Source organism: Lissotriton helveticus, chromosome 11 (assembly GCF_964261635.1).
Source record: "Lissotriton helveticus chromosome 11, aLisHel1.1, whole genome shotgun sequence".
Taxonomy (NCBI): domain Eukaryota; kingdom Metazoa; phylum Chordata; class Amphibia; order Caudata; family Salamandridae; genus Lissotriton; species Lissotriton helveticus.
The window spans coordinates 1,080,297,440-1,080,324,239 of record NC_136072.1 but is presented as its reverse complement, the minus strand read 5'-3'; the positions used below and the strand labels follow the sequence as shown (position 1 = coordinate 1,080,324,239).

General features: G+C 48.7%; 1 protein-coding gene across 2 annotated transcripts in view; it reads left to right on the top strand.

Moving 5' to 3' along the window:
* Positions 1 to 26,800, top strand: part of GCN1 (GCN1 activator of EIF2AK4) — a 728,660-nt gene that overhangs the window by 602,618 nt on the left and 99,242 nt on the right. For both annotated transcript variants that reach the window (XM_078667658.1, XM_078667659.1), the window contains exons 53-56: positions 9,400 to 9,514; positions 9,615 to 9,711; positions 10,038 to 10,186; positions 12,905 to 13,012. In XM_078667658.1, coding sequence (XP_078523784.1) covers positions 9,400 to 9,514; positions 9,615 to 9,711; positions 10,038 to 10,186; positions 12,905 to 13,012 — 469 coding nt within the window. The remainder of the gene's footprint in view (positions 1 to 9,399; positions 9,515 to 9,614; positions 9,712 to 10,037; positions 10,187 to 12,904; positions 13,013 to 26,800) is intronic.

Here is a 26,800-nt window from a genome sequence, read left to right as displayed (position 1 = left end):
AGACATCACATCCTAACACATTAAGGACAGTAATGAAACTGTAGGCGTTTACTGCATCAAGATTAGCCATAGTGCTGCACATGCATCCTCTGCAGGAGCGCTTAGCTAGGCAGTGGTCACAAGTTCAGCGTCATGGGAAGATCTAGTGTTGGTTGAGCCCAGAAGCTAGCAAGCACTCTGAAGATAAAACAAAACAAATGTGTTGCCAGGCAGACCAGTCCTGGACTAATCACTGCAGCTGACTATTACTGCAACTGTTAAAAGAAGATGTACAAATGCTCCTACCGAAACGTACTGTCGACCTCATGCCCCCTCAACAGTGGGTGCAGTAAGTCTACTCCCTGTGCTTTCTGACGCCTAAGAAAGATGGGACTCTCCGACTTATCCTATACCTCCAGCATCTAAACATCAACATACTGTTGAAGCACTGCCATATGAGCACCTCGCAGGGCCTTATTCTGCTTCTTTTCCCAATGTATCCTGGTATTTGGTGCAACTTTGACTGAAGTGCTCTGGGTTCTGCTAGCCAGGTCCCCAGTGTCGGTGTTCTTTCCCCAAAATAAGACAACTGGTCACTTGATCCCTAAGTGACCAGGCCTTTAGCACCTCTGTAAGTCCCTAGTAAGTGGTACCTCTGGTACCTAGGGCATAGGTACTAAAGAAGGTCCCTGAGAGCTGCAGCATATCTTGTACCACACTAAGGAATGCAGCACCTAACGCATACAGACTGCCACTAAAGGCTGCGTGACAAAGTGCTCTAAAAAGTGAAAACACGACATAGCACACAATTGTGTACCATGACCCCTAACACTGCATGTAATATTTGTAATGCACTCCTGCAGTAAGCCTTATAGACCTAAGGCAGGGTGCATTATATTACATGTGAGGACATATCTACATGAGCATTCTCATTCAGCTTGCAGAGCACATATTGTAATTTGAAATGGTAAAACTATGATAACCAACTTGCCATGATAGACTCCGTGATCCTTCTCAGGCCTCTCACCCATGCAAGGGTCAAATTTAACCCCCACCTTTGCTTGCTGCACTGTTTAAATATTTAGACCCCTTCCTGCCATGAAACTGGAGCAGTTGAGTGTCTTGTATGAGCTTGTGTGCCTGCAACATTTGTTGTTAATTTCACACCTTGTGTATTTTGGAGAAGAAATAAAGGTAAGCGCTGCGGTTCCTAAGGATAATTGGTATATTTTAAAAAAAAACGCTGCTTAACGCTTGATCTGTGCAACCTGGTCGCGTTTTTATTTTACATTTGACTATTTTAATTTCTCGGCTTTTCAGCCGCTTCAATTCCGCCACGTCTATGTGGGGGTAAACGGGGCATGTTAGGACATTGCTAGCACAATAATTGTTGAATCTCACCGCTGTTACAGCGGCCCTTTAGCTGCTTTTTCTTGTGAGGGGACATCTTGGGTGAGGTACTGCCGGCTGCGGCAGACATTTTTGTTAGCAGGCTAGCTGCTGCCTGACGCGATAGGCTCACAGGAGGCCATTTAAGACAGACTGGCCAGGGCGCTCTCCCTGAAAGGTAAGCGCTGCGGTTCCTAAGGATAATTGGTATATTTAAAAAAAAAACGCTGCTTAACGCTTGATCTGTGCAACCTGGTCGCGTTTTTATTTTACATTTGACTATTTTAATTTCTCGGCTTTTCAGCCGCTTCAATTCCGCCGCGTCTATGTGGGGGTAAACTGGGCATGTTAGGACATGTAGGAAGGTAGATCCCTGACTATGGTTGCCCCCAACTTTTTGCCTGGTGTTTTGCTGGTTTTCTGACTTAGTCGACCTGGGGCCCTGCTATTCAGGACCCCAGGCCCACTGCTCTCTCTGTTAAAATGGATTCCATGTACCCTAGGTACATATCTGATTGGATACTGAGTCCCCTTATCAGTCCCTGTACAGTATACCTTAGGTATCCAGGGCATAGGTGTACCCAGGGGCTGAAGCATGTATTATGCCACCCCTGGCTGGCCATCCAAAACTGGCACAACTGGCTGCTTGACAGCTGGGGCAAGGTGGTGTAATCACCCTTTGCTTTAGATATAGTATACCTATATCTAAACCTAAAATGGGCACACAGATCTCCTATCAGTCACTCCTATGGCAGGCCTTAACAATCCTGGAGGCAGAGTGCTTGGAATCGTGTGAGATAGTGCTCCGGCATGAGCTGAGCCTGTCTGCGGCCTTCGGGATCTCTCCCTTAGCCGTTTCCATGATAGCGTCAGACCATATACTCTTAAGTGCCTTATAATCCTCGCGGTTATGGTAACTTTGGTCTGACATTATCTAAACATGTCGTGTAAGGTGTCATACGCTTTGGAATACTACCCCCTCGCCAGTTCTGGCGACGGGGGTAGCATTCCACCCCTCTAGAGGGAGAAGACATGTTGGTAGCTGTAACCCCGGTTAAAGTTGAACACAGCCTCAGCTCCACAAAATGGATGCTGCCACCGAGACACGAGTCTGCCCTCCTGCTGCTGGGAGTCCTTCCAGCGAGGGAGGCCTGGACAAAGGGTTTCCTGTCAGGGGCGGTGCCAGCACCATCCCAGACAGTGTTTTGTGTATCCCAGGTAGGCAGGGCTGAGAGGAAGGTGACTGCAAGTGGCACCCCGTGCTCACTGTGCATATGCCGGCTCAAACCAGTTCCAGGGGCACACCAGCCCCTGAGCTGGGGAGAGACCGGACAAAGGAGAGGGGTGTAACCACCCCCCTCCTGGTCCCACCCATGGGCAGGACCTAGTCGCGTGCCAGACCCTTTTCTTAGGATAAAGGTAGGAGCAGGCCCCCTTCCCAAATTAGATCATTCTAAATCTTGAACTACTTTCCACGAAAGGAACTCTTGACTTTTCTGAAGACTCTCCCTTGTGGCTAAGGAGTAGCCACCCTGCACCAGCGGGCACCATCCAAGCGCATGCGGTTCGCTGTAAGTCCATCCTCCGGATCAAGACTGCCCAGCTCGACGAGACCCGGATCCCCTGCCATCTCTGACCTCTACATACATCATCAGCCCAGCTGAGATTCGTGGGTGTGACGAGACCCGAGGGACCGGCCATCTTCAGAACCTGCACGACGCTTGTCCAGCACGACCACCGAGGGACCCTCGAGTGAGTGCTTTGGGGTTCGAGAAGCCCTAACCCTGAGCAGCTCCAGCACCGAAGTCCAGCCTCCCAGCATCCACGAGATCTGCGTGGGGCCCTTCTGCTCTTTGCTGCTCACCGCGTTGTCCGGCTACTTGCCTGCTGGCTTGTGGCCCTCTTGACGACGAACCACGACACTTCTATCGCTGGTCTGGTTGCTCCAGACTGGCCCTTGCTCCCCTCCAACAGAGGAGCACCCCGGACCCTCCTGGTCCACTCCAGACGCCATCTTGAGTCCACAGCGTGGGCTTGCCTTTGCCAAGGCTTGTTGCTCCAATCCTGGTTTCAGCAGCGCCGACAGCAGACACCTTCGTGGGACGGCTCGCCCCTCCATCCTGGTCGCCGACCACGCCTCCTGGTCCGAGAGACTGCAGAGCCCAGCGTCGCCCACTCACCTGGTCGAGGTGACTTCATCCGGTGCCATCCTGGTGCCCATCTGATCACTGGCTAGTGATCAAGAACTGAGTCCCCTCTGCTTTCAGGTCATCTTCAACTCCGATCCAGGCTTGGATCCCATCGAACTTCATCACTGGTCGCCTGCCAGCAACTTCTCCTTTCAGGCTCCATAGACTGTAACGAGGATTCCCGACGTCTTTTGAACCCTATGCAGCCGCAGCCCCTGGGCTAGGTAACTTGAGCATTTCGGTGCTCCAACGTAGGTTCACTATCTAAGTGTCCAGATCCTTTTTCGTTTTCAGCCTAACTAGTCGGATTCGTCCGATAACACTAACTTTACGAAAGCTAGCATCCATAGACTTCTTCCCGCATCCCGCGTGAGAGTGCACACTCTGCACCCGATCTCCCTAGGCCTCCTGCTCCTACCTTAGGGTTCAGTAGTGTAGTCCTAGCGATCCTGAAGCCTCTGGATCTGGTTACTTACCTGCTAGTATTTCGCATTCCACTTTTGTAGTATATGGTTTTTCGTGCCCCTCGGGCATTTGTGTAAATTGTGCAACTTAAAGTGTTTTCTTAAGAGTTTTGTATTGTGCTTAGCTCCCTGACTCATAAAGAGTTCAGGGTAGTCTTGTTATAAATAAATATACTTTATTTTTCATAACAACTTGTGTGGTGTCCTTTCACTTGGTGTTCAAGGGGTAAATGTGATGGTAAAACAGCTGGCTTAACACGCCCTCTAGAGTTTAGCCTAAAGACTGCTCTTGTCCATGCTACTAGGATAGCTGGTCTATCAGGTTGACTTACAACCAATCATCAATAAGGGTTGTTTGGTATGATACAAAGTGATCACTAGAATAGTGAGCACTGTATATCAGGCCAACTTCTCACAGGACATTGCTAGCACAATAATTGTTGAATCTCACCGCTGTTACAGCGGCCCTTTAGCTGATTTTGCTTGTGAGGGGACATCTTGGGTGAGGTAGTGCCGGCTGCGGCAGACATTTTTGTTAGCAGGCTAGCTGCTGCCTGACGCGATAGGCTCACAGGAGGCCATTTAAACCTGCCACATGCAAGCGCGCAGCGGGCGCGCCGTGGGCACGCCAGAGGCGAGCCCATCTGTGCCCATACGGGACCCGGGGCCAGGACCCCTGGCTCGCGCATCATCTATGATAGAGGTGAGCTACTGGAAGTTAACCTGAGTAATATATCTCTCGAGGAGGGGAGTGCAGCCCTACTTCGACAGGAAGGGTTGTGGAGGGTTCCGGAGAAAGGGTCCGGATGGCCTCATGCTCATAAAGCCGGGGTCTTGCACTACGGGCTGTTAAACACCCGTTCCCTCCAAAAACACAATGGAGAGGTGTTTTCATTACTGGAGGTCGGGGAGCTCGACGTGTTAGGAGTCACGTAGACGTGGCTGGAGGACTCCTCGCTGCCGGATCTTGCGGCTGCTCTACAGGCAAATTTTTCGGTTTTATGTTGTAATAGAGCGGGTGAGAAGAGAGGCGGAGGGGTGGCACTTTTCTTTACAGATCGTATGCGAGGAGAAACAATCTTGGCAGAAAATTTGGGAGGGACGGAGGTGCTTGGTGTTAAACTGAGGTTGGGGATAGACTGCCTGACAGTCCTGGTGGTGTATCGCCCTCCATGGGCCATGCCGGAGTTTCCAGACCTGTTTTTGAAGCTAGTGCAGGATTTGTGCTCGAGGTCTGATAATATGGTTATATTGGGAGACTTTAATTACCACTGGGAAACTACCCCGAAAGAAGGGCAGGCTAGCCAGATTGATGAGGCTCTATCATCACTAGGGCTAGTCCAACAAGTAAAGGGGCCGACACACGTGAAAGGTCACACGCTTGATCTGGTGTGGACGTCACTTCCGGTACAGGGATTGACGATTACGTTGCCTTGTGTCTGGTCGGATCACCATCTGGTGAAGGGAGATCTCCTGATGAACTTACAAAAAATGAAACCTGTAGAAGGGCAGAGGGTGGTGAGAAAATGGAAAAATATTAATGGAGACAAAATGGTAGCACATCTCCTAGCGAATCCACCCCAGAATTTTCTGAATGAGAATCCGGATGCCCTTTGCAGTAATTTGGATGATAGACTTCGAAGGGCGGCCGATTACGTGGCGCCAGCACGAAGGGTCAACTTAGTAAATAGAGGCTCGGGATCCCCTTGGTATAATGACTCTCTTAGGGAGAAGAAGAGGGCTTTACGCAAGGCGGAGAGAGCTTGGCGCAGAGCCTATGACACTAAGGCGTGAAGTCTCTATATGCTAGAACTAGCGACCTATAAACGGGCAATAACAACTAGGAAGGCCGAGTTCTATGAGGAAAGGATCACTGCAGCTAAAGATCCACAAAAAGAAATCTTTAGAGTCCTAAATGAACTCAGGAAAATAAAAGAACAGAGGCCGGAGTTCACTCTAGAGGACTGTCGGAGATTTCAGGACTTTTTCACCAGCAAAATTACAGACCTTCTCTCTGAAATTGCTCGTACTCCCATGCATGCCTGCCCCCTACAGATCACCCCGGCTAAGAAGCTGGTGGACAGTCCTTTGGACACTCTACCCTTGATTGCGAAGGATGGACTGCCGTTGCTTATGGGGCGAGTTAAGTCTGGTTCTCAGGCCGATCCTTGCCCTCCTGAAGTATTCAAACTGGCTATGCCAGGAATAGAGGAAGAGGTCTTGGCTCTCCTGAATTTATCCTTAGTATTAGGCAAGGTTCCATTAGCCTTTAAGGAAGCACGACTGATCCCTTTGCTAAAAAAAACAGGGGCAGACGTGAAATGCCTGAAAAATTTCAGGCCTATCTCCCAGATTCCTTTCCTGGCCAAAGTGCTAGAACAGCATGTTTTGTCCGACCATCTGGAAAGGAATGGTTTGCTGGAACCAAATCAATCGGGGTTCCGTGCGAATCACAGCACAGAGCTGGTCATGCTGTCTATCTTAGATGAACTCAGGAATAGGGCAGATAGGAAGATACCTGGTGCCCTGGTGTTGTTGGACCTCTCCGCGGCGTTTGACACCGTGTGTCATAAACAACTTCTGTCGCGGTTGAGGGATTTCGGCATTCAGGGCACAGCTCTTGCCTGGTTCGCCTCTTTCCTACAAGGGAGGACGCAAAGAGTACAGCTTGGAGAATTGCTCTCCACTGCAACACCAATTTCATGTGGAGTGCCGCAGGGGTCTGCTCTGTCGCCCCTTTTATTTAATATATACCTTCAACCGTTGATTTTACTCCTCAATCAAATGGATTGTCAGGTGTATAATTACGCTGACGACACCCAAATCATCATCCAAATGGATGATGCTCCTGGGGGCGTTAGCAAGGCTGCAAAATATCCTTAAGCATACAGCCAATTGGATGTCTTTGAACTCCTTAAAAATCAACCCTGACAAGACGGAGGTTTTACCAATCACCATTGCTGGTAATCCATGGCACGATGGGTTTTGGCCAAGAGAACTTGGGCCACCCCCAGAACCTGCAGGGGTGGTAAAAAGCCTAGGCATCCATGTGGATGATAAACTATCCATGCGGAAGCAAGTCACCACGGTGGTAGGAACCTGTGTCGGTCTTCTCCGACAACTTAAGAAAATTGCGCCATTATTGTCATTCTCCACCTTGAGACGGGCGGTATCCGCAATGATATTATCAAGGTTGGACTATGGCAATTCGCTTTATTTAGGACTGCCCCAAAAACTTCTGGACAAACTTCAAGTGGTGATGAATGATGCCGCCAGGCTCATTTTTAAGAAACCAAGGAGCTTGCATGCGTCCCCACTTTTGCGCGAGCTACACTGGCTGCCAGTAAGGCAGAGGGTGCTCTTTAAAGGGCTCTGCATTGCACACAAATCGCTCTATGGAAAGGCGCCAAGATATATCAAGACCCAAATGGGTCGCACACTACTCACACACCGGCGGTGTCGCCCCTAAGGACTCTGGTCAATGTAGTAAAGTGTTCGCGATGCATCATCTTTCGATCTTCTGCTATCTTCGCTGTCTTCGCCATCCCTGGACACGTGTTTCGGGGTATTACCCCTCATCAGCAGGGATAGGCCGTGGACTGGGGTTGCCGATGGCTGCCAATATCTGCCAGGTATAGTACCACTCAGGCGCGTAGGTGCGGGATCCCAGGCTCGTCAGCCCGCTGCTCAAGGGAGCTTTAAAGTTACAAATGGGGGTGGGGTCGCACACTACTCACACACCGGCGGTGTCGCCCCTAAGGACTCTGGTCAATGTAGTAAAGTGTTCGCGATGCATCATCTTTCGATCTTCTGCTATCTTCGCTGTCTTCGCCATCCCTGGACACGTGTTTCGGGGTATTACCCCTCATCAGCAGGGATAGGCCGTGTACTGGGGTTGCCGATGGCTGCCAATATCTGCCAGGTATAGTACCACTCAGGCGCGTAGGTGCGGGATCCCAGGCTCGTCAGCCCGCTGCTCAAGGGAGCTTTAAAGTTACAAATGGGGGTGGGGTCGCACACTACTCACACACCGGCGGTGTCGCCCCTAAGGACTCTGGTCAATGTAGTAAAGTGTTCGCGATGCATCATCTTTCGATCTTCTGCTATCTTCGCTGTCTTCGCCATCCCTGGACACGTGTTTCGGGGTATTACCCCTCATCAGCAGGGATAGGCCGTGTACTGGGGTTGCCGATGGCTGCCAATATCTGCCAGGTATAGTACCACTCAGGCGCGTAGGTGCGGGATCCCAGGCTCGTCAGCCCGCTGCTCAAGGGAGCTTTAAAGTTACAAATGGGGGTGGGGTCGCACACTACTCACACACCGGCGGTGTCGCCCCTAAGGACTCTGGTCAATGTAGTAAAGTGTTCGCGATGCATCATCTTTCGATCTTCTGCTATCTTCGCTGTCTTCGCCATCCCTGGACACGTGTTTCGGGGTATTACCCCTCATCAGCAGGGATAGGCCGTGTACTGGGGTTGCCGATGGCTGCCAATATCTGCCAGGTATAGTACCACTCAGGCGCGTAGGTGCGGGATCCCAGGCTCGTCAGCCCGCTGCTCAAGGGAGCTTTAAAGTTACAAATGGGGGTGGGGTCGCACACTACTCACACACCGGCGGTGTCGCCCCTAAGGACTCTGGTCAATGTAGTAAAGTTGATGGCGAAGACAGCGAAGATAGCAGAAGATCGAAAGATGATGCATCGCGAACACTTTACTACATTGACCAGAGTCCTTAGGGGCGACACCGCCGGTGTGTGAGTAGTGTGCGACCCCACCCCCATATATATCAAGACCCGTTTGACTCCATACATACCGGGTAGGGCGTTAAGATCTGCTGAAGCAATTCTTCTTACCCAACCACGCTTCAGATTGGCCACAGTGGGTGGCCGCGCCATTTCCAATACCCTCCCAGCAGTCTGGAATAATCTGTCGGCGGATTTGCGGAAGGAATCCAATTTGATGTCCTTCCGGAAGAAGTTGAAAACTGTTCTTTTTCAGAAGGCCTGGGTTGGGCTATAACTCCTGGCAGGGTTTTTTTAGGAATTTGTTGTGCTACCTGACAAAGCGCTTAGAGACCCCTGGGTTATAACGCGCTATATAAATCGAATAAAATAAATAAATAAAAAATAAGAAATCCGTTTGATGTCGCCCGTCTCTTTTTTTCCAACCATATGCATGTATGTATGCACATTTGTTGATCATGTGTATGTATGTGTGCACTCGTGTGGGGTAGGTTGTGGGAGTTGGTCTGAGGGATCAGATATATATATTAATATGGTAGTATAAATACATGAACATTTTGACCATTGTGAGCATTTTTATAATTGCTGATTTTATGCTGACTCTGAACTTCTTATGTTTATCCACATTTTGGTACAGGGAGACTATGCTGCAGGCCCTGCGGTTTGTCACTCAAGGAGCTGGTGTGAAAATAGATGCAACAATACGTAAAAATATAGTTGCAGCACTGCTAGGAATGCTTGGGCACGATGAGGTACGTGATTTCTACACTGAAGCCAAATTGCTACTGCTTGTTAGCTTCATATTGATACCAACATCTATGGTTCAACTATTTGTTTGCTTTGCTTGAACAGGATGCCACTCGCATGGCCTCAGCAGGCTGTCTGGGAGAGCTGTGTACATTTCTGGCAGAAGATGAGCTTAGTAATGTCCTTCAGCAACATCTCTTGGGTACGGATTGTTTTCAGAATAAATTATCGAGTAATATGTGGCAGCTAACCTGCACTTACATGACCTGTACTTCAGTGTATTTAATCATCACGCTCATGGTTACAGGGAATCTTGTCCATCTTAGATAAGGATGAAGTTTAAAAATATACTGGATTGTTGAGTTTCAATTCCTATTAGTATTTGAACGCATGATCAGCTGACAACTTGAGTCATACACTAAATATATTAAGAAGTAGAATGCTTTAGTCCACTTAGGCATTAGCCTTGTAATATGACATTTGATTTATGATTCAGCATGTTACCCATTTGTCTCCAACATTTTACAGCGGACATTTCTGGCATTGACTGGATGGTGAGGCATGGACGGAGCTTGGCGCTCTCTGTTGCCATAAATGTAGCTTCCAGCAAGCTCTGTACTCCCAAGTACAGCAACAGTGTTCAAGCAATGGTTCTCAGCAATGCAACAGCTGACCGAGTAAGTAGACTTCCACAACAATACAACAGCAAACCTGCGGTGTAGTCTGACACTTTACAATAATTTCCTCCTGTAGACAAGTTAGGATATGTCTGGGTGATCACTAGCAATTCAACTGCAGAGATAGTAAGATGATCTCCTTGGGGTTTCTCTGCAATGAATCTCTAGCCAAACACTTGTGTAGTGCTCAGTTGATCTTCACAAGTGCAAAACCCTGGTTTTAATGGCTTCCATGTATTCTCACCAATGTCACCACAGGCTGCCAATGCAGTGTCTTGGTGATACCCAATAGAAAATTGTTAATAACCAGCAGCAGAAGAAAAAGAAAGCTAGTTAAAGTGATCTTTCGGGGAAAGGACATGGATCTTATAGTGTAGGCATTGGTGCAGGTACACTATTGTCCTCAGCGCCAAGACACCTCCGGGTATTTGTGCGCTCTATAAATCACAGTAACATTAACATCAGCACTTTTTATTCAACTTTTTCTTTTGCCGTTATTGGAAACAAGGTGCTGCAGCTGAAAAATTATCAACATTCTGTTTCTTAAGTAGAAATTGCAAATATAAAGATCTGTAGTGTCTAAGCAGACTGATTATGGACTATCTCTAGTTTTTAGTTTCAGTTGCTAGGGCAAGGGCGTGTTCTGGTGATCCAGGGGAGGGCAATTCTCAGTTCTGAAGGACTAGAATGGCTTCATAGTGCAATAAATGGCAAGTAGCTGGTTCCAGACATACATTTTATCATTCAACTTTAAAGTCTATAAGGAGTAATACAAGACATAGCAACACTATTGTTATAGATAGCAGAGCCAGTGATCAAATAAATATACAGTCTGAGGCACAGTTAACCAACAGGACAGAAAACCCTGTATACCTTACATATCAGCATCACACCTCTGTTGCACAAAAATTATCCCATGATTTGCCTCAAAACTTAGTATGTTTGTATGAGTCTATTAGTGAAAATTGGCCCATGCCTCTCAACCACTCTTGGATAGTAGAGGGAGAGCTTAGTGGATTGCCAATATCTAAACATCTGTTTTAGTCCATAAGAGCCGCAGGTCCATGAGAGTTTGCTTGCCTTTTGTATTACGACCTTCCCCAATAATGCCATGGAGTACTGTTCTGGAAGGGTGTGTGACCTGTATCCAAAAACGGAGCGATACAAAAGGGGGTGATGGATCAAACCCAGATCTTTTGACTGGGTGTGAGTGTTTCTGATGCTCCGTACATCACCACCCCCTTTTGTACCTGTATCCAAAAACAGCAGACTTGACCATTCAGATCTAGAGCCAATAATAAAGTATCCTCTTGTTACTTGTAGTAAATCTCCACTTGTGACAAGCACATCAGACAGTTTGTGAAATTACCACCACTTATCTTTTCTGGGGAGATTAGGGGTTTATTATATCTAGTGGAAATATTTGAATTGTATGAAGCATAACTTGACCGATGTGACCATTTTTCATGACACTGTTCGTGCTTCTCACCAATCACCATTGTGTACGGGACTGAGATCTCCAACCCATTTAGTGATCAGGTGCATTAATGACTAGGGTGCTGCAGACCTTTGGTGTGGCTTTAGTTTCCAATCAGTCAAATGTCAATTTAGCGTCAAGGAGCTCAACTCAAAAAGCATGCTGAAACTAGACCTGTCCATCTTAAGAGCTTTACACAATTGAAGGTACACATAAAATTTAGATTTGTATAGCAAGAATTAGTCATTCAATATTTGGAAGGATTTAATATGGTCTTTAGTTCAAAGTCCAGTATCTCCAACCCCCAGTTTAGAAATGCCAATATTATTCCACCCACCGAACCCAGAAAGCTGGACTTTCTGATGGATGATTCTAACTGCATATTCCTTACCTTAAAAATATTCACAGTTGCCAGACTGGACCCAGAAAAATTCTTCAGCAGTCTTCCTGAGCACTAGAAGTTGGTACTATGTGGCTCCTCAGTGACTTGGTACTGTTCCTTTCGTTCTGCTCCATTCGATGCGGATGCAGAGCTCTTCTCCACACTTTCCGTTTTCTGGTGCCTCCAAAATTGACCACAGCTAGTGTTCAGCGGATCATGTGCTGCTCGAAAATGACAGGATTCAAGCCATGAACCTGCACATGTGTGTTCAGTGCTTGGGCTCCTTTCTCTATTGCAAGTTGTGCCCTTGTGTACCCAAACCTGGAGCAGGAGACAAAACTTTGTTGTCGTACATAAGAGGTCACAGTTGATGCATATGTCCTACTCCAAGTTGTGAGGTTGCTTACGATGTCGTTCAAGATCGGGTCCCACGTTAAGTCCCGTTCCAGCTCAACATATTTAAGTATGTTAAAGATGCACCATATTACAAGGTCTGCAGCGGTTTCTTATGTCACTTCGCACCTACGCACCCTGCTTCCCTGGTGTAGGTTACCTGGTTCCCAGTGTATCCACAGGTGGATTGACTCTCCAACCTTCCATCTTCCATGTGTTTTCTTCAGGGTCCTCTGGGAAGGGTCCTTCTTCTTGAAAACTGCAACTGTGATTTACCCATTCACTTGTATTGAGCACACGATTGTGTTCCCACTCTGCACACTGCTTCCAGGGGGTTCCTGGGTTCTTACCTTGGGTTGTTCCTTTGGTCTCCAGCTCTTCATAGTTCACTCGATTAATAAGCACTCTGCCTCCTCTGTGTTTCTGAAGTCTCACTGTTAATCCAACCATTATTTTTGTTCTGCAGATTCCAATCGCCATCAGTGGTATTAAGGGAATGGGCTTCCTCATGAAGCATTGCATTGAAGCAGAGGGTGGAAATCTGCCTCCAAAGATTGCTAGCCTCTTCATTAAGGTATGTTCTCAAAATGGTGTAGGATTTGCTGTTTAACTCCCCAAACCTTTTGAATATATTTATAGTGCTGCTAACAAAGTAAAAGAATGTAGATCTCCCTGCTTTCCCAGTGGAGAATGCTAAAGGACATATGTCTGCCTCCTACATAACGTTAACCCTATAAGAAAAGGATGGATGTTCTGATTGATCGTAACCTATATATAATTAAAGAAAACTTAAATCTTTTCTGACTAAGCACTCATCTGAATGTACTCTTCCTGTTTTTGGCCTACTCTGACCCACACCTCAGTCCTTGCCCCTACATTTATTAAATGAACAAGCCGTTTCGTACACTTTTTCCTCCATAGTACCTCCAAACATGCTTTTAAAACCGTAGAGGGAACCCTTTCCCCAGTCTGTTAATTCAAACATTGAGAACAATGTGGGCATGTTCATTTAATGACGGTAGGGAAAGAGAAAGATAGACTGGGCCAAAGGAGGGTTTTTGTCTCTTGTTCAAGTACAAGTGTTTTCTTGGTTACAAATGGGATGAGAAAAGTGGTAGTTCGCGGAGATCCACAGCCTCTAGGAGTATCTATGATCAGTCTTTAAGGTACTACATTTTTAGATAACTAGGCATTGCAAGTACAAGGTGTGAACAAATGGTATCCCAGGTCTTCGTAATCAGGTAAGTACGCTTTTAATAAAAAATACTTTTCTCTCTAAAAAATCATTGCAGCCTGTGTAAGTTGATGCATGCACCACTTATGAAATTTATATATAGGTTTACTATATCTAAGGGTCACTTCACTTAAACCCTATAAGTCACCCCTCTAGAAGGCTTTCACAATCATGAGGGCAGAGTGCTTGGTTCTAAGTGAGAGGGTGCCCCTTCATGAGCAGGACACCCCTGCAGCCTACGGAGTCCTTTCTCCCGTGTTGCCAGTGAAGCAGCCATATACTAAAATAGAGGGGCATAACGTGACTGCCGATGACCATCTCGAAAAAAGCTGCAACAAACCCTATCGTGTTTAGTGTCAAACATATTGGAATCTTACTCCCACACTGTTACCGGTGTGGGAGGTATGATTCCACCCACCGGGAGAGCCCTCCCTTAGGCGCTCAGTGTTCCTGGTACCAGCCTTCTAGTCCTGGACAGCTCAAAATGGTTGCTGCCGACCAGAGACATGTCTCTGCCCTCCTGCTGCTGAGCCAAGCTCGAGCAGGGGAAGGCAGAACAATAGGCACCCTGTCACAGGAGGTTGTGACCACCTCCCAGACAGGATTTACTGTATTAGGGCTGGATGGGTGCGCTTGCCAGCTACTGAAAGCCTGCCTGAGGGGCACATTTGGTGTCCCTATGCATAGTCCAGTTCCAACCAGTCCAGGGAGCCTTTGGCTCCCGCGCGAAACTGGACAAAAGACATGGGTGTAACCCCCCCGCCCTGACCCTCCCCTGGGATGGTCCCCTGAATTTTCCCAACCCTCTCCTTAGGGTACTTAAGGGCTTACCCGGGTGTAGGTCCCTAGATTCGTCGTGGACAAGATTCAGAACTGAAACCACTGCACTTCTACCGTCTGGTCACTCTGGACTTCGCTGAACCTCGTTTGGGCCTGACTTGGTCTCCCTTTCAGTCTGCTGCATCGTCCGTCCCCGTGCACCATACAGGATCTGTGCAGGACCTGTGGAGCATCCAAGACACTTGAAGATAATCTCCCTTGAAGTGAACACCTCAACACTGCTGAACGGTCTGCTGATCCTAAGCTCCTGCAGACTTCGAAGGAATCAATAACACAGGTGGTGGTTATCTACATCGCCCGAGCTGCCCTCTCACCAAGTCTGAGACCAGAATCCCTCGTGGGGGCTGCATTAACCGAACCCCTGTGCACTGTGTACTTTTGCAAGTGCATATGCTTGTTGGCTACTCTGCGACCATTGCATTGGGCTCCAAGTAGCCCCAACCTCCGGCAACTTCTTGCTCCCAGATCTTCAGCCACACTGCCTCTTGGGCACCGTGGCCTGCTCCTGTGAGTGAGCTGCTGGAGGTCCTCTCACGATCTCTGTGCCTCAGGCCTATGGGTCCAATTGAGTGTCATCTGTGTTTTCCTTGGGCTGCCCTGATTGCGTGGGCCTGCCCTGACTCCCCTGCTTGTGGTGAGTCTCCTGGACCATGCGGATCCCAACTGTGCACCTTCTTGATTTCCTGCATGGCTTGCATTTGCCAAGGCTTGTTGGTGCTCTCGCTGGACACCAAACCCTCAGCACTCGACATCCTTCGCGGGACAGCTCGCATCTAAGTCCTCGTCGTCCTCTCCGTTATCTGCTCCTCGCAGCTTGTAGAATCAAGGTCACCGTCATCCTTCCTGAAGCACCCGACATCGAAAGGCATTCGTCTTCCAAGTCTCCTGGTCACCCCTGAGTGACATAGACTCTGTCCACTGTGCTTTCAGGTACTCCTCGTCAAGAATCCACAATTGTGTTCTTCCAGACACTTTCTCCTCTTCCAGCAGCGGCACTTACCTTAAGTCCTCCATTGGATTCAACGGCGGTTTCCAACACGACTTCACACCTATGCACCCGGCTTCCCTGGGATATGTAACTTGCGTACCACGCTATCCACGGGTGGGGTGCCTTTCCAACCTTCTGTCTTCCACTGTGTTTCTTCAGGGTCCACTGGGAAGGGTCCACAATCTTTAAAATTCCAACCGCGTCTTGCGCATAGTCTTGTACAGAGAACGCGCTCGTGTGCACACACGCTCCGTGGGGTCCCGATCTACTCTCCTTAGGTGGTTCTGTAGGTCCCCAGCAATTCTACGTCGTCTTGGCGTTGTCCTGACTCGAGTCATGGGTCTTAAGCCACTTTTTCCCTATATGGGTTGGTCCCCCCCTGGGGCCCACTGTGTATCTGATAGAGACGTCTAGCCTCAGATTCCTTAACTTAAAATCTCCCCAGGTTTCAGACTGGATCCGGAAAACTTTTCGCAGCAGCACCTCGGCGCGCCGAGGGTGGCGTCGCATGGCTCCGCCCTGACGTCGTCCACAGATGTGACTTCAGCGGAGCCATATATGCCCTTCTCAGCGCGCTGACGTCAGTTTTCTCCTTTTCCGCATCCCAATGCAGATCCGGAAAACCAGTGGTTCCTTGACCTGTTTTTCGGTTCCTCACGATGCTTAAGTGTCCCGGAACAGTGTGCGATGCCTTCGGGCTTCAAGGCGTGTGAGACCTGTGCACGTCAGATGTCGGTAACGGACCGGCACTCCATCTGTATGTGGTGCCTCAGAGTGCACCACGACTCAAAAGAGTGCGATGATTGTCAGCGGATGAAGCCAAAGTCCTTACTGGAGCGTCAGATGAAATTGCTGGCCGCACTGCTGTCCAGTCCTGCACCTTCGTGTCGCCGCTCTGACTCTCTGGATTGAGCCCACTCTCCAGGTCCACAGAAGTCGTTTGGAGGCGGGTAAACACAAAGGCAAGTCCAGGAGGTCTTCCTCCCATACCTGTGACGCAGGCGCCTGCTCTTCTCGCTACCTGCCGGGAACAAGCATCCGAAGGTTGTCTCCTCCGTACTCCCCCTTTCCGTGTGCTGGAGCAACACGAGCCCAAATGGAGGCTTATTCTGAAGCACTCCGCTCTTACTTTGGGTCACCCTCTCTCCCTGGTGTGCCTTAGGGTCCCTTAGAGGTAGAAACACTCATGTCGGGTCTTCGCCGGCAGATTCGTCCTCGGCACCGGCTTTGTTGATCGACTCCGGTTCCAGAGCTGATACGATGCTGACGGCACACGGCCCAGTGGGTCCTCCCAGTCGTCCGTGTAGCCCACCCGTTTAGCCCTCCGCGGCTCCCTACATCCACGTCAGAGGCGGCGCCGGGCTTGACGCCCTGTTCCCCGCATGTTGCTGTGGGGTCGACGTTGGAAGGCACCCAGCCCAAGTCCCCCTTGGAGGTCGTCGATGTCCAGACGACTCCGGCTCGACGTCCGTTGACGCCAGTGCCGAGGTCCACGTCTCCTCTATTTCAGGAGGTTAATATTCCACCCGACTACTCGGACGTCGATGCGACTCCCACTCGGCGTCGGTCAACGCCGGTGCCGGCGCCTACGCCTCCTCTTATGCCACAAGCTGACGCTCCTCTGGACTCCCCCGATCTGCGGCCGTTTCGGCCCATGGTGCAGGTACCTTGTGAGGCGTGGACTGCAGATCAGCCCCAGACTCCTCCACTTTTAATGTCTAGTGGATGGGTTAGTCTCCAGCCATCCCCTACAGATGGGTTATTGTCACCTCCCCGGATGGACACTGAGGCTAGTGCTGCCTACGCACGCGCTATTCACAGGGCGGCAGCTATTCTTTGTTTTCAGCCCCCTGTGGTTGCTCTGCCTTCTGATCCTTTGTTGGATCTTCTCCCTATGGAGCCGGTTGAAGTGGAGCCTTTGCTGCCCCTTGGCGCATCCTTGTGTAACATGAATGCTGGGCACATGGGCGAGGCCTTCCTTGGGTGACCCTGTTGATCGGACCCTAGCTCGTCAACACCGTTGTGCCCTTAATGATCCGCTCGGTCTGTCCCTTCACCCTAGGGCTCAGGGCCTAGTTGTTCAGGCAGCCTTCGAGGTAGTCTTCCTCCGCCCTGCCTCTGTTGCCTCCCACCAGGGAGTCTAGGTGGTTAGACGCATGTGGTCCCCAGTGCTGGCATCCGCACCTTGAATACGGTTTGCATGTTTGCACGCGCATCCTCTACCCTTTGGGACTTGGTCGAGGCTCTTCTACCTTCGACCCCACGATGTTTGCCTCTACAGCCTGGAGACCGATCATGACTCCCGAGACTGCCGTGCCATGGCCCCCAAGGCCTTGTGGGAGTGGGGTTGGAAATTGCTGGAGGTCCAGCATTCGTCACGCCGCCGCTCCGGGTCTTGGGGCCGTTCCCGGGACCGCTCAGTAAGCGACGCCATAAAAAGAAGTCAAAGAAGCGTGTTTGCTCTCCGACGTCCCCTCGTCGCTCCTCCGAGGCGGACGAGGGGGACAGGGGCTTCACCCCTGCGGCTCCTCTGGAGCCTGGGAGTCCCGCGGCCTACCCACCATACCTGGGTCCGTCGGCGACTCCCGAACAGATGCAAGAGTTACTTGCTGCCATGGACCGCCTTTTTAGGCCTCGGGCTCCCGCCGGCGTGCCTTACGGCCCCGCGGTCCTGTGTTCAGATCCTGTTGGCCTGATCCGCTCCGCCACCGGCTCCAGCCCCGGCGCCACAGTATCCTACGCTGTTTGCTCCGGCCCAACGCCACGCCCATGGCTCCACCTTCGGCGCCGCATTGGGTGCCGTGCATCCCTCCCTTACCCCCGTTCCAGGACCATTTCATTCCGGCCTGGGATCCGCATTGGGAGGTGGCGCCGGTCCGGCCCGTGCCGTTTGTTCCCTAACTGGCTCCGGCCCCTCCGGAGGCAGAAGAGGACTGGAATAGATCAGAGGACCCTCTTGCCGGACAGGGTAACTCCGAGTTGGATTGGGTAGACGATCTGGAAGAAGCCAGCGACCTCGATGTTTGCTTCTCCCCCGCCTACGATGGAGGAGGGGGCTTCCTACGCGATGGTGCTCCATTGGGTTGCTGTGGCCCTCAACCTCGACCTCCCCAAAGTGGCCCTCAAAACCAACCTCCTCACTGAAGTGCTCCAGACAGCGTCTACTTCGTCTGAGCTGTTGCTTCCCTTTAACGACGCCCTGACCGAGGTCCTTTTGGACACTTGGTCCCGGCCGGCCACGGGGGCTCCTGTAGATAAAAACGTCGCCAGACGCCGGCGCCTGGTGACCTTGCCTTCTTGACCACTCACCCCACGCCTGAGAGCCTGGTCATTCATGCCTTGACGTCGCAGAGTGCCTTTCCCACTGCCCCGCTGGATAAAGACTCTAAAAGACTGGACCAGTTTGGTAAGCGGTTGTTCTCTTCGGCCAGCTTGGGGCTGCAGTCGGTGAACACCACCTGCTTGTTGGGCCGCTACTCCCACACGGTGTGGGATGCCGTGGCCCAGGTGTTGCCTCAGTGTCCTCCTCAGTGTCCTGAGGAGGTGCAGGCTGTCCTTTCTCAAGCGATTGCTGAGGGGTAAGGATGCAGCTAAGTTCACCATTCGGTGTGGGTTGGACACCGCTGACTCCTTGGGCAGAGCGATTTCTACGACTGTGGCGTTGTGGCGCCACGCCTGGTTGCGTTCGACTGGGTTCTCGCCCGATATCTATAGCTCACTCATGGACATGCCTTTTAATGGCACCCGTCTGTTTGGCGACAAGGCTTACAGCGCCCTGGAGCGCTTCAAGGACTCGTGGGCTACGACCAAGTCCTTGGGTCTTACTGCTAAGAACCCGGCCTCTCCTGATTTTCGTTCCTTTCGTGGCCAGGGCAGAGGCTCCCAGGCACGCCCGTCTACCAAGCCTGTGCAGACCCAGCCTCAGCGTGGCTGTGGTCGCCGTTTCCTCAGGGGCGGGTCAGGGAACCAGCGTGCGGGTCTGTCCTCTACCCCCGCTGCTTACGCCTCCAAACCTTCCTAATCTGTGCTTCGGGGAGCCTCCCACGCCAGTGGGTGACAGGATCCGCTACCACCGCCCCCACTGGCGCGAAATGACATCAGACAAGTGGGTGCTGCAGATAATCTGCCAAGGTTACTCACTTCCCTTTCTGTCCTCCCCTCATGCCACCTCGGTACCACAGCCTGTCGGGGGATCATTTAGCTCTTCTTCAACAGGAAGTCACGGCCCTCCTGGCCAAGGGGGCCATCAAGTGCGTTCCCGGTCAGGAAGTAGGGAGTGGTTGTTAGTCCCACTACTTTCTGGTCCCCAAGAAGGACAAGGGGGGCCTGCACCCCATCTTGGACCTCCGGGACATCAATTGCTTCCTCCGAAAGGAGAAGTTCAAGATGCTGACTCTGGCTCAGGTCCTGGCTTCCCTGGACCCTGGAGACTGGATGTTAGCGTTGGACTTGCAGGACGCTTATTTTCACATCCCTGTCCTACCGGCCCACCGGTGCTACCTACGGTTCACGGTAGGCCAGGAGCATTTTCAGTTTGCCGTGCTCCCCTTCTGCCTTACCAGTGCCCCTCGGGTGTTTCCGAAGGTGATGGCGGTGGTCGCGGCTCATCTGCGCAGGTCGGGGTGTCAGTCTTTTCCTACCTCGACGACTGGCTGTTGAAGGCGGGCTCGCCCCAGGCAGTCGTCAACCACCTCCAGACTACGGCCGACCTCCTGCATTTGCTGGGGTTCTCCATCAACGTGCAGAAGTCGCACCTGAGTCCCTCTCAGAAGCTCCACTTCTTCAGAGCGGTTCTGGATTCTACACTGTTTTGGTTTTATCCTCCTGAGCAGCGAGTCTGGGATATTCAGGCTATGATTCCGATCTTTCAGCCTCTATCCCGGGTTTCGGTCAGGATAACCCTCTGGCTTCTGGGCCCACTGGCCGCCTGCATCTTGCTGGTGACACATGCCAGATGGCATATGCGGGCTCTGCAGTGGGACCTGAAGTTCCAGTGGGCGCGCCATCAGGGCAACCTCTCCGATCATGTTCAGATCTCGGAGGCGCTGCACGACAATTGCAGTGGTGGCTCATGAATCGCGATTGGGTCAGTGGCAGATCCCTCTCCCTTCCCCAACCGGAGCACATTGTGGTGAAGGATGGGTCCCTCCTGGGATAGGGAGGCCACTTGGGAAAGGCGGAGATCAGAGGCCTCTGGTCTCCGGCGGAGTCCTTCACCATATCAACCTTCTGGAGCTGCGGGCGATCCGACTTGCACTGAAGGTATTCCTTCCCTCTGACCGGGGAAGTGTAGTGCAGGTGTTCACAGACAACACCACCGCCATGTGGTATTGCAACAAGCAGGGCAGGGTGGGGTCCTGGACCCTATGTCAAGAGACTCTGCGCCTCTGGACATGGCTGGAACATCAAGGCATCACCTTGGTGGTTCAACACCTGGCAGGTTCTCTAAACGCCAGGGCAGACTAATTCAGCCGCCGGTGCTTGATGGATCATGAATGGCGTCTGCACTCGGACGTGGCTCAAGGTATCTTTCTGGAGTGGGGAGAGCCTTGGTTAGATCTATTCGCCACCGAAGAGAACGCGCAATGTCATCAGTTATGCGCGTTGGAATTTCCAAGGCAACACGAACGCCAATGCTGAGACAAAGTTGGTCCACAAAACTTAGGGGGACAATAGGGGTTTGAAAAAAGCAATACCACCTGCTTGATTTCTTTTAGCAATGTATCAAGTTTTATTTTCTTTTAAATTATTTTTTGCTTTGTTTTTTATGAGTGCAAGGAAAAGCAAACAGTTTCATATATACAATAAGTACAAAACGTGAATATTTCAGACATTCAATCAATCATGGCCGTCCAGTCATACACAAACATTCATACATAAAAAACAGTAATCAGTGAAACATAAAGAAACAAGAAAATCCAAATGGAACCACGTCTTGGTCAAAACATAGATTGGAGAGAATCCCTTGGAATGATGCGGTTTTTTTTCTTTTAGGTATATTTACACGGGGAAAATCATTCTCACAACAACTTTAACGTTAATCTATCTTTAGATCAGCAAGTGAAGACCAAAAAACGGGGGTGAAGTGGTCGACGCGTTTCAAACCCCACTTATTAGGGGGGTTCTCCTCAGGACCAATTGGTTCTGCAAAAAGTAAAAAGAGACGAACTTAGGAGGGGGACAGGATCAAACACGATTCTAACTAAGAGGTTCAAACCCAGTGGAAGCCACATCCTACCTTAGCCAATGAACCAAAGATTCGTCAATATTCAAAGAGCGGCAAATCAGAATGCGAAGACATAGTAGAAAGCTCACAGTGGCTAGAAACAAAAAGAAATACAAGTGCAGTTTTAATTATGACGCACTCCCGCTGCCTCATTCAGACTAAGTGTTCCTACGCGGGATTCTTACCTGCGCTTCAGCCGGCTTAACGCTAGCCGGAGATTCCCTGCTCGTCCTTCAATAAGGGGGACGGTATTGATTTGCTGAAACAAAAGCGGAGGGGGGCATAAGTTTCGATGGTGAGAACACTTGTGTGTTATCTAGCTCAAACGAGAGCCTGGGGACGTACCAGTGTGGAACAGGCGTCTGTCCTTGTTTCCAAAACGCGAGTGGCGGAGTACACGCTGCCGTCTAGAAGGGCAACTTCCTGTTAAATAGCCCCATGGCAGTATGGGACATGTAGTTTATAAATTCCGCCTGGAACTACAATTTGGAAGGAAAACAAGGTTTTTTGAACTAAGCTATACAATTTAGCTGGGATTTCTGTAGATTTCCGCAATCTCATTAAGGCCTTTGGACGCTGTATTAAATTTCATAATGAGCAGAGCCTCACGTTGAGACAATCTCGCGTCCATGTCTCCTCCTCTCGGATCCTTCTCGATTTTCGAGATAACAGTCCATTTTAGATCAGCTTGCTCATGTTTCATCCTGGACCAATGGTTGACCAGTGGGGCATTTTCTACTCCTTTCTTGATCCTGGATTTGTGCTGAGTGATCCTGTGTCGGACTTCCTGTGTAGTTTTCCCAATGTACACTAGTGGGCACGGGCAAACAATGGCATAGACTACATCTTTGCTTTTACAATTTGTAAATGTTTCGTGTTTCCAATAGATGTCATTCATACAGAAAACCGATTCTTCAATAGTTGCATCGCAACAAGTGCAAGTTCCGCACTTGTGATGGCCCTTGATTGGTGGAAGTCCGAATAGGCTTTGCAAAGTAGGTGCCTTAGTTGTGGGAAGAGCCGCTCTGATGACATGATTTGCTATGCTCTTTTCTTTTTTATAAGCAAATAGAGGGGGGGACATAAAGTCCTCATGGAGATCTTTGATTAAGTGCCAATTGGAAAGAATCAATTTTTTATATGGATTGGCTGCTGGGCAGAATGTAGTGACGCAGACAATTCTTTTGAGATCTTGTTTGACTTTCTTTTCCAATAGGGTTTCTCTAGGAGTCCACCAAGCTCTTTTAAGGGAGTTCCTTAAAAGTTTTTTGGGATAACCCCTTTGTATGAGACGTCCTTTCAACTCACCAGCATGTTTGAAATATTCCTCCTTGTTAGAACAATTACGACGAATTCGTAAAAATTGTCCATAAGGAAGGTTTTGTTTCAAATTGCGTGGATGATTGCTAGTATAGTGTAGCGCCTTATTTCTATCAGATGGTTTTCGAAATAGAGTGGTTGTAAGTCCCTGTGCTGTAGATTCCACTTTAACATCCAAAAATGTTATGGACTCATTTGAAGCTGTAGCTGAAAATTGAATGTCAGTAGATCTTGAGTTCAGCCATTCGATGAATTCACTCAGTTCCTCCTGGTTGCCAGTCCAGGTCAGGAAAACATCGTCAATATACCGCATATAATTGGTGATGCGGGAACTGTAAGGATTGTTGTTATATATGAATTTCTCTTCATATAATCCCATAAACATTATGGCCAGCTCTGGAGCAAAGGGGCAGCCCATCGCTACTCCCTTTGTTTGGAAGAAGAACTCAGTCGAATTTAAAAAAATTCTTCTGCAGCGCAAAACGGGATAAATCCAATATAAATTCAGTGGGAACCCTTACTGGTCTTTCTCGACTATTCAAAAAGAAAGTCATGGTTTCCAAGGCCAGATCTTGTGGAATTTGTGTGTACAACGACACTACGTCAAGGGTAACCAATAACTGAGTCCTACAGTCGAAGGTGGTGTTGGCTAGTCGATTTAAAAACGAGGTGGTGTCTTGTAAATGAGCTGGAATCATATCAATGAAAGGTTTTAGAAAAAAATCGATGTATTTAGCCACCGGTTCGAAGAGAGAATCGCAGCCCGATATTATGGGACGACCTGGTGGATTATGCTCATCTTTATGCAGTTTAGGAAGGGCATAGAATACCGGAGTTCGAGGATTCTTGTTCTGTAGGAATGATAATTCCTTGGGTCCGACAAATCCTTCGTCAAAACCTTTTTGAATGACTTCAAACAGTTGGTTTCTAATTTCAACAGTGGGGTCCTTACCTATCCGTCTGTAACAGGCTTGGTCATTTAATTGACGATGAACCTCTTGTTTGTATTTATTCACGTCCCAAATGACAATCGCTCCGCCTTTATCGGCCTGTTTAACCACGATTGTTTCATCTTTCTTAATTGCCAGAAGAGCATCTCTCTCTGTCTTAGATATATTGTACTTAACAAAGGTTTTCCTTTTTTCCAAATCGGAGATTCCCGATAGTATGGTGTTTTCAAATGTTATTACTTCCTTCGGAATCTTTGGGCCTTTGGGGCAAAATGTAGATTTCCTTTTTAAACCTGTGACTTCCTCTTGTTGTTCTTCAATAGATTCTTGGAAAAATGTTTTAAGCCGTATTTTACGGCAAAATTCAAGCGTCTCAAGTTTCATTTTGACATAATCCGTAGGGCGTGATGGAACAAAGTTAAGGCCTTTGGTAAGAACAGATTTTTCAGCAGGTGACAGAATTCTGTCAGAGAGATAAAAAATCGGAGAAGTGGTTAGTTCTTGTAGAATTTCTGCCGTGTCCTCATTTCCCATGGTTGAGTTACTCGAGCTCGACCCCGAGGTTTCGGTTGGCCCCGGCCTAAAAAAGGCTGTTGGTTTTGCTGCTGTTGCTGGTATTGCCCCTGTCGGTTATCGTTCCTATTCTGGAATTGTCGATTAGTATTATCGGGGTCACTGCCAGATGAAGAAGATGTGTCCGAGAAGGTGAGATATTTTTGGCGTGACCTTCCCTGGTTGTCCTGTAAATACCGTCGTGAGTCTGTACGAGTGTAAAAGTCCTTGTTTAAATAAGGATAGATGGACTCTAACGAAAAATTCCTTTTGTCAACTTCAAATTTGTTGTTTTTTTGGGTGACTGTAAAGTCTTTAAATTCCAAAATCTCTTTCTCGATCTTTTCCAAAAGGGTTTTGGAATCCGAGATGAGTTGATTGTTTTCGATTTCACTCTGTAGAGCGGCTATTTCCTCAAGTTCTTTCTGGGAAATTCTGTGTGCCGCTTCAATGGTAAGGACCATAAGGTCCCTACTACATTTCGTCTCGATCCCACTGAATCCTTTTTTATATTCCGGGTCGTCTGTAAAGACGACTGGGATGTTTCTAATGACTAGTCCTGATGGAATTGTTCCTGCACGAAGGTGCTGGAGTAAAAAATGACCGTGAAGGTCTGTGCGAATCTGTTTTTTACGGAGGCGGGTTAATTTGTCCGACTCGTTCTGTGTGTTAGCAGTAAGGCTAAGGGATGCAGAAGCAAACACTGGGGGGTCTCTTATTAGTTTTCGTATATGCTCCTCGCTGAAAGCAAGCGTGTCTTCTTCAGCCATACCAAGTGTGCCCAAACAAAAATAAATAGAAGTGAAGAAAACAGATTGAAAAGAAAAAGTAAGTAAACAAATATATGTGTCCTCACACTACTAACCCAAACAAATGGGCAAGCCACAATAGTTCACACAACAAATACCCTGTGGCAGGACAACCTACCCAACAGGACCTCGCGAGCAATTGCCCGCAAAAAAGCCAAAACAACTAAACAGGGTCCTGACTCCTAACTCAGCAAGGCTGAGCCCAATTAAACTAGAAAAACAACACGAACGCCAATGCTGAGACAAAGTTGGTCCACAAAACTTAGGGGGACAATAGGGGTTTGAAAAAAGCAATACCACCTGCTTGATTTCTTTTAGCAATGTATCAAGTTTTATTTTCTTTTAAATTATTTTTTGCTTTGTTTTTTATGAGTGCAAGGAAAAGCAAACAGTTTCATATATACAATAAGTACAAAACGTGAATATTTCAGACATTCAATCAATCATGGCCGTCCAGTCATACACAAACATTCATACATAAAAAACAGTAATCAGTGAAACATAAAGAAACAAGAAAATCCAAATGGAACCACGTCTTGGTCAAAACATAGATTGGAGAGAATCCCTTGGAATGATGCGGTTTTTTTTCTTTTAGGTATATTTACACGGGGAAAATCATTCTCACAACAACTCCACCAGGTCGTCCCATAATATCGGGCTGCGATTCTCTCTTCGAACCGGTGGCTAAATACATCGATTTTTTTCTAAAACCTTTCATTGATATGATTCCAGCTCATTTACAAGACACCACCTCGTTTTTAAATCGACTAGCCAACACCACCTTCGACTGTAGGACTCAGTTATTGGTTACCCTTGACGTAGTGTCGTTGTACACACAAATTCCACAAGATCTGGCCTTGGAAACCATGACTTTCTTTTTGAATAGTCGAGAAAGACCAGTAAGGGTTCCCACTGAATTTATATTGGATTTATCCCGTTTTGCGCTGCAGAAGAATTTTTTTTAATTCGACTGTGAGTTCTTCTTCCAAACAAAGGGAGTAGCGATGGGCTGCCCCTTTGCTCCAGAGCTGGCCATAATGTTTATGGGATTATATGAAGAGAAATTCATATATAACAACAATCCTTACAGTTCCCGCATCACCAATTATATGCGGTATATTGACGATGTTTTCCTGACCTGGACTGGCAACCAGGAGGAACTGAGTGAATTCATCGAATGGCTGAACTCAAGATCTACTGACATTCAATTTTCAGCTACAGCTTCAAATGAGTCCATAACATTTTTGGATGTTAAAGTGGAATCTACAGCACAGGGACTTACAACCACTCTATTTCGAAAACCATCTGATAGAAATAAGGCGCTACACTATACTAGCAATCATCCACGCAATTTGAAACAAAACCTTCCTTATGGACAATTTTTACGAATTCGTCGTAATTGTTCTAACAAGGAGGAATATTTCAAACATGCTGGTGAGTTGA